The sequence below is a fragment of the Poeciliopsis prolifica genome, unplaced genomic scaffold, assembly GCF_027474105.1.
Source record: "Poeciliopsis prolifica strain line A6 unplaced genomic scaffold, Auburn_PproV2 SCAFFOLD005, whole genome shotgun sequence".
In the NCBI taxonomy this organism is placed as follows: Eukaryota; Metazoa; Chordata; class Actinopteri; order Cyprinodontiformes; family Poeciliidae; genus Poeciliopsis; species Poeciliopsis prolifica.
Window position 1 is genome coordinate 13391341 of NW_026562380.1, and position 13528 is coordinate 13404868.

At 41.1% G+C, this 13528-nt stretch overlaps 1 protein-coding gene across 1 annotated transcript; it reads right to left on the reverse strand.

Moving 5' to 3' along the window:
* Positions 1 to 7286: 7286 nt before the first annotated feature.
* hmx2 (H6 family homeobox 2) lies at positions 7287 to 9298 on the reverse strand. The gene is made up of 2 exons (XM_055029715.1): positions 8778 to 9298; positions 7287 to 8233 (listed from the first exon to the last, which is right to left on the reverse strand). The coding sequence occupies exons 1-2, from the start codon at positions 9046 to 9048 to the stop codon at positions 7683 to 7685; spliced, it is 822 nt and encodes a 273-aa protein (XP_054885690.1). The 5' UTR covers positions 9049 to 9298; the 3' UTR covers positions 7287 to 7682.
* Between the last annotated feature and the right edge of the window lie 4230 nt (positions 9299 to 13528).

A 13528-nucleotide genomic window follows, 5' to 3' on the forward strand; every position in this document is an offset into this window, starting at 1 on the left:
TGAAGAATTTATTTCTACAACCATTTTACATACTTAACAAGTTGGAAACAGGATAACCAAGCATGCGTGGTTCAAGAAGCCGTCTTTAGAAACTGCAGGTGGCTTGTGGCTTTGACTGACACTTCACACGGATTTCACTGACCTCTTGCTTTCTTCCTCTCATTCCGACAAAGACAATGTATTCCCTTCCAGCGGAGTGATCCCTAATTAGCTGTCAGGTGATAGCGTGCTGCTCTCATTGTGTTCCCTGCCGCTGCGCTCCAGGCAACGTGGTCAGAAGTCAGTCTCGGACTGAAGTGACAGATCATTTCTCCATTCACTAGACCCCTGCAGCCTGAAAAAGACCACTTGGTCCTTACAAAGAGATCCCCACTCCCTGCATTAAGAAAGCCTTAATATCAAATCTCATAACAAACAAACCTCTCGCCAAACAAAGAAAAACAATCAGTTTGTGTTCCTGTAAGTAAAAACAATAACCAGTGATGGGTTTTTTTTCTCGTGCTAAAAGAAATTTGCAATTTTCATAGGACTGTGGTTATAAGGAATGTAATCATAGCACAGACAAAAAATCAAAACAATCATTTTATCAGTATGTTGCTTCAATCCCTTTTATTAAACCAAATGTATCATTTTTGATACAAACATTTTAGAGTAAATGAGTTGCTAAATAAACACAGATACAAAAAATTTAGGAAAATGACAAGATGTGTGTAAAAAATCAAGATATTACTTTCTGTAAAAATTCCACAAAATAGTTAAATTTCTTTTAAATCAAAACTTCTGACAATTATTTGTGCTGCAAAAGTGATTCTTACAATAACAGAACCTCTGAGTTGTTAAAGTTATAATAGTGTTTCCACGTATGACAATTTAACTTAATTATTTTTGATACAAACAATCATGTGAGGAGCCTTATCTCCTCGTTCTTCTCACAGTTGAAGAAAACTTGAGTCTGAGAGATTTCTGTAAAATCTTTACTAATTTTGAAAGTAATTTTTTTTTCAAAAGACGGTTTAGCTTAATAGTGGTAACTGGACAGATTATAATACTTTTAGCGTCAGTTTGCTCAATGTAGTCATTTAAATGGAGACATGACGTTTTCCACGAGGGAGTGAACTCCACACAAAAAAAGACGAAAAAAACATTGGAACACACAAGAGGATATTTCCATCAAAAGTGCAGAAAATAACTGGATTTTCCAATAAAAGCCATATCTTCTTACTTTTCAGGATATCGCAGGTCATTTGTGATACAAAGATATGACTTCTTTCCTGTCTCTCTGTTAGGTCCACTGGAGGTCTGCTCTCAGACACTTCCAGTATAGACCCGGGCAGCAGGCAGGGACCTTGTTTGAAGGTCATGTCAGCACTGGGGTGTAAACGTTAGAGCTTTTTGTGGTCAGGGTAAATGTACAAGCCCGCCCTGCGGGAGCACTCCTTCCCTCTCTTTAATCGGCGTGTAACAGGCCCTTGTAGAGCCAAACTGTCTGCGACACATCAGCACTTAGAAATAAAACCCCCTTTGCCAACCCTGCAAACGGCTGTGGTTTGAGTACGGCAGCTGGATCATTTCAGGGGAACAACACGGACAGGTCCGCTGACTGAGAAGAGACAGGAAAGAAAATATTCTGTCCTAAAGCTTCAGACTCGGATATGACAATTTGCATGTCGGAATATAAATTTTTTATTAGCATTATTTATTGTTTTAGCGGTGATGAACATCCCTTATCGATATTATCAAAGTTCTCATCATATATCTAACTATAACAAAGCCGATTTAGAAATAATTGGCATGTTTATGTTTTTTAACATTGGGGCTGATTAGAGCAGCAAAATACATCAAAAATCTATGAAGACAAATCTACTTTGAGGAAACATTTTACTGTTTACTGTAAGATATTATGGTACGTTAAAAATAAAAACTTATCACAGTAATATATAAGATTTAATTTACAACAGAACAGCAACACTTATTCATTCTCATTGTTGTTAAGATGTTCAAATACTCTTCCTTCCAGGACCCTCAATATTTCCAGAAAAAATTGTATTTCTCCATTTTTTAATCAGAAAGAAACAGACGATAACAGACAGCAACAGATGTGGGAGGGGCAGCACTGTATTTCTCTATGCGTCACACCGCTGAGGAATCTCCAGCACTTTTTTCATTTATGGCATCTTTTTAACATTACCGTACTATAAATCACAGAAACCACATTTTTATCTTCATCCCTAACTGTGACTTCTTGAAAGCTTGACATCAGAAACAGAACCGTATTTTTATATCATAATTCATGCTTTCAGAGAGTTACTGGAAAATGCAAAACTGCTATTTAGAGTCATAAGATTTACTTTAGACCATTTACATTTATTTTGCTGCTCAATAATGTGCAACACATGTCCAAATAATATCCAAGCTCCTCCTTTAGCAGATTGCTCTTAATGCCCCCAACTTTCAGCACCCCCTTTTCTGTGAACTCTCCCAACATAAAATCTGCATCGAGAGAAAAAACACAAAATACACAACAGCTTTTCTTGTTATCAGGGAAGCAGACCGTTTGAAGGAGCCAAGACAGCAAACTTAACAATTGTAATGCTCCAGCTGAGAAACCTAATTTACCAATTTGCAGGAAGACAAGATGGCAGGAAACAAGCCAATTTGCCACGTGTGCAGCGCACAGCGAACCGCAGGCTCGCTCCCTGGCCTCATGAGAGGTAATTATCCCTAAAAAAGAATGCCAAGCCGTATTAAGATGTGGCCGCATCAAAACGAGGGAGACAGCCTCATTACAAGTAATTATGAGGGAATTAGAAACATCATTTAACTAAACGAGCAAATAATGTCCAGGATATTGAAGAAGCTGCCTGCACTTCTGCCGACCACTGCAAGTCCCATTACAAAAATTGTAGGTCTTTAATAGAATAATGACATGCTTTATCTTCCCTGATTCCCTCTGAGGGGTTTAGAAGCAGAGGGGATGGACCGAGGGGGGCTGGAGGGTTGGTAAAACAACTGTTGCAGAGCTCTCTGTCTCGGTGGTCTCACGCTTGAGTGTGTAGTGTGAGGCCTTCAAGATAACCCCCCACTCTCTGCCAGCCCCCCCATTATTCCTACAAATACAAAAATGGAGAGCAGAAAATTGTATGTCACAGCCATTATTGTGTCAAAGGTAATGCTAATGGACTTATCTCCAGAGTAATGGCTGCATTTTCTACACATACTGTAGAAAATGTAATAGTCTGATGCATATTGTGCTGGGAGAGGAGCACTTCAAACAGACAGTTCAAGAAATGGTCTGTAATTTAACAATGAAGTGTGATTCAGTTTGCCAATGAAGGTCTGATCCATGTCTTTGGTTAAACATTGTTTTTGAGGATTTTAACTTGGAGACTGGAAGTTTTTTTTTTTTTTCATTCAGTTTAAAAGAGGACCAATTTTCTGTGTTTATGCGAATTGCTAGCTGCAAATGCGTCTGCATCTAAGTTGTCAATCACATTAAGAATTTAAGCAAGTTAGATTTAGCTCAAGATACCAAATTGAAAAAGAAAATGGATATATGATCAATGCTGTAAAAAGCATTTTTCCTCTCACAGATTTATTTTGTTGTTTTTTGTGTTATGATTATAAGTCATTAAATGTATTTTGATGTCTCATAAGGACAACTTGAGTAAAAACAATAGGCAACATTAAAATAATTATCTGATATATGGCGGGGGGGGGCTATATATCAGGGAATATATAGCCCTGATATATATTGGTGGGCTATGGATGGATGGATGGATGGACGGACGGACGGATAAAAATGAACCTTTTAACCATCTAGCCATTGTCTGGAGGGAACAATGGGAAATCTTCCCAGGAAAGTAAAACCTACCATTTTTTAAAGCACACATCTGGATGCCTCACTTGCTGTTTTGCCAACTAATATCTTGATCTGAGAGACTTTTGAAAAAATTCTGCAGACTGAAAAAACAAAAGTGGAACTTTTTTGGTTCCCGAAAACCTGGTGTGAAGTTGAAACAGCATTTTATGAAAACACTGATAGCTAAACCAAGTGTTGGTATTATGATTGTCTGAGGTTGCTTTGTGTAATTAACTGGACATCTTCTTGGTATTGACGTAAGCAAAATTTCTACTCTAACTGAAAACCGTAACAGCGACTGTTCACCCATCAGTTCAGGACTTTAAATTCAAGCAAACTGAGGTTTTGCAGCAGTGTAGTCCTCAAAGCAGACCAGAAAGTCCAACTGATAATGGCTCACGAATAAATTGTATTGGAGAGGCCTAGTCAAAGTCTGGATAGAAATCTAATTGAGTGGCTGTGCCAACCAGAGGGTTTATGGTGATAAAACCCTCCATGTGGTTGAATTTTGGAAAATTCTTCTTCAGAGATGTAAAAGACAAATTTTTTAGTCACAGCAAACTTTAATTGTTAGAACAACCATTTATTTTGTTTAGAGTGAAAATTTGTGATTTACAGGGATCAACAGTCTGGTTGTCTCTTGATTAATAAATGTATCTTCTGAAAACTACATTTTGTATTTATGATTTGTTATCTCTGACAATAAAATGTTAATTTGTAATAATGTCAGGATGATAAAAATACAAAAGCTGACAAAATATGCAAGGAGCAAATACTTTTTCAATAGCACTGTGACTACTTCCCTTACATTATTAGTAATGTTTTTGACATTCTTAAATGATTTCTAATAAATAAGTCTATATGTTTCGTTTACCATTCGGCCTGTCAGCAGAGTCTCTCTCTGTCAGGAGAAAAGGGGCTTTCTGTCAGGGAGGGGGTTGGTGGGCAAACACAATTTCCCTTCAGCTCCTTCATTTCCAGTTGATATAAAACAGAATCATAAAAAATCGCTCCTGCTTCGAGCTCTCCTTTTTAACCATTAACCCATAAATACAGTGGCTGGTTAAAGCCGGGCGGATGACAGGGCCTGCCTTCAAAAACCTCGTTATGCTCCTCTCAAATTCATTTAGGGAGCAAAACAGGTCTTGAGAGTTGCCTGGCTTAATGCATTGCGATCGCTTTTAAAACTCGTGTCTGCCTCTATTTCTGGTGTTATGTCCCTTTATTCTTTCATTTATGAATCAAATGTCTGCAAACAAGTTGCGAGCGAGCTGAAAGGCCCTCAAGTCCAGCAAATGGTGAAAGGACGGGATTTGCATAAAAGAAAAATCTTGAGGCGGGTTGGATAATATTGTTGCTAGTCTGTTTAAACTCAATAATCCTGATTAAGTTAGATTAGATCTTATCTGTGGATGTAAAGGGAGGTGATATCTGGAAGCTTTCCTATAATTCATAATGATCCTGTAAATACGTTTTTAAAAAATTAGCCTGGGAATCAATTTACTCGGTGCACTCTCCCTCCCCTCTGCATGGAGCCCACAGTTCCCATTACTCCTCTCATAAATTATCTCCCAGAGTGAATTACACTTGCTTTTCACCTTACCAGGACCGTTTGATGAATCCTAAGGCAAAACATATCATCTCAACAAATCTTCATCACTGTGCCAGTCTCCGTCTCTTTGCAGTTTAAGCCACTTCAAATCATTTTCATTGCCTTGCTATTAAAATTTGTAATTCACACCTGCCATTGCCGTGATACATAGTTACACAGAGCGCTCTTCCCTTGCTTCCGCGTGCTGCACGTCTCTTTCTCCCCCCCCCTCCTCCCTTGTCTTGTAAATCAAACACCTGAGGGTGACAGGTCATGCAGATTTCCCACAAGTCAGTAGGGTGCAAACATCCATCCAAAAGCGTGGCGCATTGCCGTCACGCGTGATGACATAATGACCACTTGGAAACTAATAAACAGCTTCATTCAAGCAAAGCTATTGCTCCTTTTCGTAAGTGTTACCATCCTCCCCCCTCACCACACACACTCTTCCCTTTTCCTATCTGTCACAAATTCATCCTCCTGTACCTCAGCTCCTCCTTGCCATGTAGCCACAGTTACCCATAAATCACATCTGTTGTTTAACGCTATCCATTTTCCCTGAAACACAGGGCGGCTGTTGCAGAAATTGGGTCAGGCATAATATGCGAGGCAGCAGAGCCCAGATAGTCATGATTTCTGCCAGGTAATGTAGCCATTAGCACACAGAGAACGAGAGAGAGAGCGGTTGGAGGGAGAGCAAGCGAGGGAGCAGACTGGTGGACAGGTCGCTCCCCTTTGTGGCCCACAGGATGTGACACCCAAGAAAAAGCTGGCAAATGGCACAATTTTATCACCCTTTCATCAACCACCAGACACCCGAGAGCCTAAACATGGGTTTGACAGAAGCTCAGTGTGTGTGATAAAGTCTGTGTGTGTGTGTTTTGTATTTGCATGAGTTGAATTGTTATAAAATATGAGATCCCTCTTTCCCCTCTTTTGTCTTTTGAGAAAGTTCTTGAAAATTCTAACAGAAAGGACGAGGACGCGCCGTCCAGGATGCAAAGCACGGCCTGTCCTGTAATCCATTACACAAATGGAGAATACAAGATGCAGCTCGATGACAAGAGTCTTGAACTTTTACAGCGTGCCTCCTTCTTAGGTTTCCCTCCCTGTACGAGAGCTGGTGCTTCTAAGAGCCATTGGAGGTAAGACTTCAAATGAGAGAAGATCCCACCCAGAGGCATGACTGGCTAATGGTAGTGAGCATCCTGTGTCTAGCCTGAAAATGTGCTTTATCTCCCACTGTGCATATTTCCCTGGTCATTTTTAATCTATAGCAATATGAGACAAATAAAATTTTAAAAAGGCTTTAAAAGTGAAAGTTGGTCATTTTGTGCCGCAGTTTTGATTTTGGAGCGGGAAGCAATATTATTACCCTTAGACAAATATCTCCAATGTGTCTCAGTTTATTATTATGTTTTCATTTTAAAATTACTTTCAGGACATTTCACCAAATGATTGCTGATGCTCTGAAACCAACAACTATGTACATGCCAGAGATTCTCACACAGAATCTTAATAATTTACTGTTTTTGGTTCCAAGAAGACAGAAAATAAACCACCTTAAATATAGAAATGAGAACTAAATTAAAAATCTCTCCCCCAAATTATCCCCCTAACTTCCCTTGGGTTTTTTTATTTTTTCATAATGTACCTTTTGGTCACCAGAAAAGTTGATTTTGTTGCTTTCTCATTTTAAAAAGCTCAAAAAGGCGTAACATCAAAATTCCGTATAATAAAACCAAGCAATCCCATTTGTCACTGAAATAGAAAAATTTATTGAATGTGTTTATAACCGAAGGTCTAAATTACAATAAAAAAAAAAAAAAACAATGATATATTTCCTCATATGGAAGAATTGTCTTTTCTTGTCCTTAGGTGAATAAAATCATCAGTTATAAATAAAAGTGTAAAAGCAGCTTCTTTCAAATCCATTCATCCAGGTTTTGTTTGAAGTCCCAAATCCAATATTGTAACAGTGAAAGATAATAAAAAATAAAAACGGTACAAATTTCTTGCTATCGTTATAAGCAATACACATGGTGTATTTTATATGTACGGGGGAAGCTCGGTTGCTTTCTCTTGTAAAGTACAGATTTTTTTCCCCCAACAAATAAAGTGATACAAGTAATATACATGGAGTTATGGAGACACGTATATAAAGTTTGGATTGTTTGAAATGCGTCTCTTTTTTTCAAGTGGACTGCAGTGGTAAACATAGAGAACAGTCTATCAGTATTCTATTTTGTTGTACAGGTTGTATAAAGGTAACGCTGGCAGGTTGCTCCCCGGGTAATACAGGGGCGTCGGGAAGGCGATGGACCGAGGGACGGGGACGCGCAGGAGGTTGTTATCTCTGAAAACCAGCGGCATCCCCACTAATGTCTGTGCGGAGGCGTGGGCCATGTTGGCCGCCTCCAGCTCGGCGGAGAGCTGCCGTTTCCACTTGTTTCTCCGGTTCTGAAACCACGTCTTGACCTGAGTCTCCGTCAGCTGCAGGCTGGACGCCAAGCAGGCCCGCTCCGAGCTGCTCAGGTAGCGCTTCATGTCGAAGGTGGACTCCAGCTGGTACACCTGGCTCCGGGAGAACACGGTGCGCGTCTTCTTCTTGGCCGAGTTGCCGTGCTTGTCCGCGCCGTCCGCCTGCCTCTCCTCCGATAGAGGGGACATCTGATGGCACGGTCTGTCCTGCTCCTTCTTGTAATCCTGCAGCAGAGGCTGGGACAGGTGCGGCCGCCGTGCGAGTCCGTCGCTCCCGGAGAGAAGACCTTTAGCCGCCGCACCTGATCGCGTCAAGAGAAGCGCATGATCAGAACCGTCCCTGAACTGTTCAACAGTCACTGAGAATGCGAATTACGTTTTTCTTTTTTTAGACACAAACTGAATGAGTTTGACTTAAACGAAATGAGTGGCAAACATGGTGACTTTTCTAAATAAACACATCAACGTCGAGTGTGCTTAGTGCGGCTACAGTAAGCTATTAATTAAATCCCGCTATATTTAACGCTCAATTGACGGCGTGTGTGTGGGTGTGTGTTTGTTTGTGTGTGTGTAGGGCCTGGTGCAGCCATTTTGGAAACATGCTTCATCAATTAGTGGGGCTCAATTAAATTTGAAATGAGAGGATTAGACACGGGGCTGTTTTGTGCGACCTTCCCACTCTCGCCGCTGCCTCTGAGCTCGTGCGCACACACACGGGTGGAAGTGAAAGGGCTGCACGCGAGTGTTACCGTGTTAGAATGTAAACTAATCAAGCCAACCAACACCAAATAATTTCATCGGAAATAATAACAATAATAATAATAGTAATAATAATAAATTTCTGACCTAAGCAGGAGAAGTTGTGGGCTTGGTGCTGCATGCATGGCTCGCTTTGACCCGTGTCGGAGCAGAAGCAGTCCGCTGAGTCCTCCCCTCCGCTGCACTCCTCCTCGGAGGACACCGACAGCGAGCGCCTCCTCGGCGGCGACGGCCCCTTGGACAGCTCCTTGGCTCCGGAGCGCGGCTCATCGGACGCCGTGCCCAAAATGGACTGGATGGTGAAGCTGGAGACGGGGCCGGACGAGCACTTGCTCCCGCTGTCGTCTGCGCTACTCATTCTCGCCTCATAACAGTAGCGAAGTATTGACTGAATCGGTTAGTCCCGTTGGATTCCGTGATTGCTTTCTGCACGACTGGCGCGTAAAAATTACCAAAAGCTTCTTTTGTCCGCCCCGCCGGTTTAATTGTGGCGTTTTAACACCGAAGGAGGTGGAGGTGTTTTTTCTAGAGCTCGGGGAACATGAGTGTATTCCCGGTCCTCCTCCTCACGCTCTGGATCTGAGGCAACAAAGTTGCGTTGCTTCATTTGCATGTAGGTAAGCTCCTACTGGGCCAATCGCAGCACCCAGTACGAGCCCGGAAATTTCAAACTCCTGTCAGGGTTTTGAGATGGGAAGTGGAGAGGGAGAGAGCGCACACATGCCCGAAATTGCATAGCCTATTTCACAACTTACGTGGAAGTGTAAAATGCAATATTGATGTGGTCAAATGTCTATTTATTTATTGCATGCATTGCATAATATATAAAGTTATTTTTATTAGAGTAAATAATACAATTGAAGCAAATAAATTATTGTCCATATATTTAGAATGGTTGAATATTAACAAAATAGGCTACATGTTTTTCAGTAAAAAAAAATTACTTTTTTTATTTTATTCTAGTGCATGTTTCAAAACGATGACAGTCATTTGTGGATAACCTGAATTAAAACCTTTTTTTTTTTTTTTGTATGCAAGCCAAATTGGCTGCCGTGACAGCCTTTGGAACTAAGACAAAGACCCAACTCATTTTCCCCCCTGAAAATAATAAACTCATTCCCCGTCCATTATCTACGATTAAGAATTAATTTGATCATTACTGAGCTAATCTGCCTCGTGATGACCGCGCGTGGAGTGGAGGTCGGTTAATTGATTGACTAATTGATTGAAGGTGGAGGGAGTCTGTGGGCGCGCGCAGGGTGCGCGCATCCCCACCTTCTGCGCGCGCGTGCACACAGGCACACACAGGTGTGTGCGCGTGCGTCTCTATTAGACTGTGTCTGTCTGACCGACTTTTTGCACCAAACAGATACGCAGCCGAAACAAGTCATTGCTTCAGGCCCCCAGGCCAGCAGGGGGCCCAGAAGAGCACTACCTCTCATACAGGATGCAGATCTCCAACCTTATCATTCGTACTAAGATTGATCAAGAATGAGCCTGACTTTAATTTTGCTGTGAATTTGAAGTGTAAAGTTACTCTTTAAATATTCACAATGCAAAATCTAGATTTATTTAGGTTTTAAAAACCTCGCAAATGTGCCAGTTGTGTTCGTACAGACAAAAATCATCTCAATTTCTACAGGTTTGTCGAAGTCACCATCTGCTGCAAATATTTTTTGTTTGTTTTTTATTGCTTAGTTCTGTAAAAAAAAAAAAAAAAAAAAAGTCTATGGTCAGCCTTTCATTGTCCTTCCAGTTTTGACACTTCTGGCTATTTAAGTTGGTCAGACAAAACTAAGAAACAATAGAAATACTATTTTATCTTTTGCTATACGTGTTTTAGAAATCTCAAACTGTTTTTAATGAGCAATCTATGTGCACTGCAGATTATGCACTTCAAGTTTGATCAAGCTGGGCATTTTCTATTTCAAACTGATCAAAGCATTAAAAAAAACAGTAAAATAACCATTTACTTTAGCACTCAATGTGATTCTGGCAATTAGAGTCAACGACAGCTTCATTTATATGCTTGTCCTGCCCCAGCAACACAAAAAAAATCACCCTGGGCAGTGAACTTACTGCTAATATTAGAAAATTCAATTTGTATGTCTTTAAGAAAAACTGTTGCATTCAGGTTGAATACATTCAATGGTAGATTGGATGTCTGTGGACACTTCAGACATTTGACATTCCCAAAATCAGTCCAGATGAGCACAAACAAAAGGAAAACTTCAAAAAGTGATGCTGGCACCAAGTAGTGATCAGACATTTGTGGCCCGGGTTGCCCTGCACACAACACAGAGAGACGCTATAGCTGATGAAACACACAAATCAGAAGAGACAGATTTGATCGGGTAGAATGGAGCCCTGGGCAGTGGGCCCATGTTGCCCGTATCAAAAATAACTAAGCGATGTGGTCAATTTGATTGCTGGCAAAAATCGCGAAACCAGAAGTGTTAAACACCCAGCAGAACACAATTAATGGCGCTACGGTGGCTGCCTGGCGCGGTAATAACCGTAAGTCATCCGCTTTGGTCCCCATACAATCCGGTGCCGACTCTGGCTGTCAGCGATCTTCTTCGCACCAACACAACCGGTATGTTGTTTGGATGGACAGCCTGTGAAAAGAAAAGAAAAAAACTGAAAAGAAGCTGGGTTAATTATGCAGGTGAGGTGACGCTGCTGATGCTGACATCAGATCCTGCCGTCGTCAGTGGCATCTGGAGCCGTGCGTAAATATTCTGAAGTGGCAGCAATGCCAGCAGCTGCTAAACGGTCCCGCTGAAACTCAGGGAGGAGATTAGGGGGGTGAAGGGGTTGCGGAATTATACGAGGGCAGTGGAGGCGGATGCTGGATTTATGGTGGTAACACATAAGGCGTGAAATCTGCAATTACACTTAAATGGGTTTATTATTTTTTTTCAGACGACTTTAACAAAATATCGGTGACGGTGGACACGACGCGTTGCCGTAGTGTTAAAACAAAAAGAATAAAAAACGCATTCCACCTTGACGGGGAAGCTGACGTTTACAGGTCAGTAGCGGCAAAAGGCGAGCTGCGGCTGTTTTCTGGTTTTGTGTCAACCACAGTCCCCTCCCTGCGCGTGTTCAGGCCCCGGCAGCAGAGGAGCGCGCCTTGAGTTCGCGCTCCATCACGATGATAGGTGGCGCGCGGCCGGCCTACCACAACAACTGAACAAGATCTTTAGCAGGAGAGAAAGCTCTGAGAAAGACAGATGAAGTTATGAGGCGCTTTGATCTGGGAATCAAGCTCCGATAAATATTAAACAAAGAGCCTTTACACGTGTGTATTATGATATATGGCGTGTCCAAGTCTAGAATAAGGAAATTACCAGAGAAAATGATATCAATAAATTTTCTAAGTATAAACGTTGATTATGTTTCGATTTTCATTCAAGAAAGCGGTGGCTGCTCCTTTTTTTCCCCCCTCTCCTCTGTGCGCGACTTTCTTGCGTGCGTGTGAATGAAGGAGAGAGAGAGAGAGAGAAAGAGAGAGAGAGAGAGAGAGAGAGAGAGAAAGAGAGAGAGAGAGAGAGTTGTAAATGCAAGCAGAGCAGCCGAGCCCTGAAGGTGTACAATTTATGTAATCTGAGTGTGGAAATGAACTGGGTAATTTATTGGAAAACACAAAGTCAGGAAGATTGGATCAGCCACAGCCTATCCAAGGGCTCCTATCCATCAAGTTCCAATTAACAACCCAACCATTGAGTTTTAATGGCTTTCCAATCTACTGCCCTGATAGACTCATCAATTCCTCGGGGAGAAATTAAGAAAATCGACCGCCCCCTCGGCGTTCTGGTGTCATTCTTCACAGCAACTATATGTCAAATTAAAAACACAATTAAAATTTAAACTGTTCCAATCAGACGCTGCTCTGCAACCTATGTTTCACTTAATAGAACTTTGATGAAAATCTGATGCCCGCGTTCAATCAGGAAAGCAAATGGCGTCGGTAGAAAAACAAGATTTCCTCTTCAGACGCGTGATGTGTGACGCGGGAGCGCGAGGCGAGGGCATCACCTTTGCATGGTCTCTGATTATTGATTGGCATTTATCTGTTGCTTGATACTCTGCATTCAATTGTTTTCTTTCACATTCAATTGTTTTCTTTCACATTCGAGTTTGGCCGGTTTGCCCAAGCATGTTTAATGATAAAGTTACAGAAACTCAGAAGATCAGCAGCATCAGCTTTCTCATTTAAATTAAAAAATAAGAAAATTTTCTTTAAGATTGGAGAGAATAAGCTTCAAGAGGCAGCAACATTTACTCCTTCAGTCAAATTATAACTCCAAAGGAGGTCAACAACATATTCTACATATTGTTGAAATCAAACGTTCACTGTCGCCACATGCTTTCTCACCAGAAGGGATTGCTGCAAGACCTCAGCAACCGAATGATCTGCCTTAAATGGACAACTTTGCATCATTTAGCATTATGAATTAAATAAACTGAACGTTTGTCAAGTGTTTTAATTAAGGTGGCATTTGCTGTGAACTGGCTTCATTGAAATAATCTAAATCAATTGACTACATAGCATGTCTGTCGGAAACACAAACCAATCTCTTGGGTCTTGACTGTCTATAGGGGACATGCGCCATTTAAATGTGAGTTTGTATATCTGTGGACAATTCATTAGTACATTTGATCATAAAATGATCCAATTTATCCTCACCTGTTATGTTTGTAAAGATCTCTTTGATATTTAGTCCAATGCTTCACCAAAGTTCACTTCAATACATCCACTGTTAGGGACTGTATCTTGAAAACACAGATATAGAAAACACAGCTGAAAATGACATTGCTAAAGTCAGTGGTCC

Bases quoted from the DNA above. Each gene is read 5' to 3' on its own strand.
- hmx2 (XM_055029715.1), bottom strand. From the start codon at position 9,048: ATGAGTAGCGCAGACGACAGCGGGAGCAAGTGCTCGTCCGGCCCCGTC. The intron at 8,234-8,777 runs GTCAGAAATTTA...TGACGCGATCAG, and splicing joins CCACAACTTCTCCTGCTTAG to GTGCGGCGGCTAAAGGTCTT.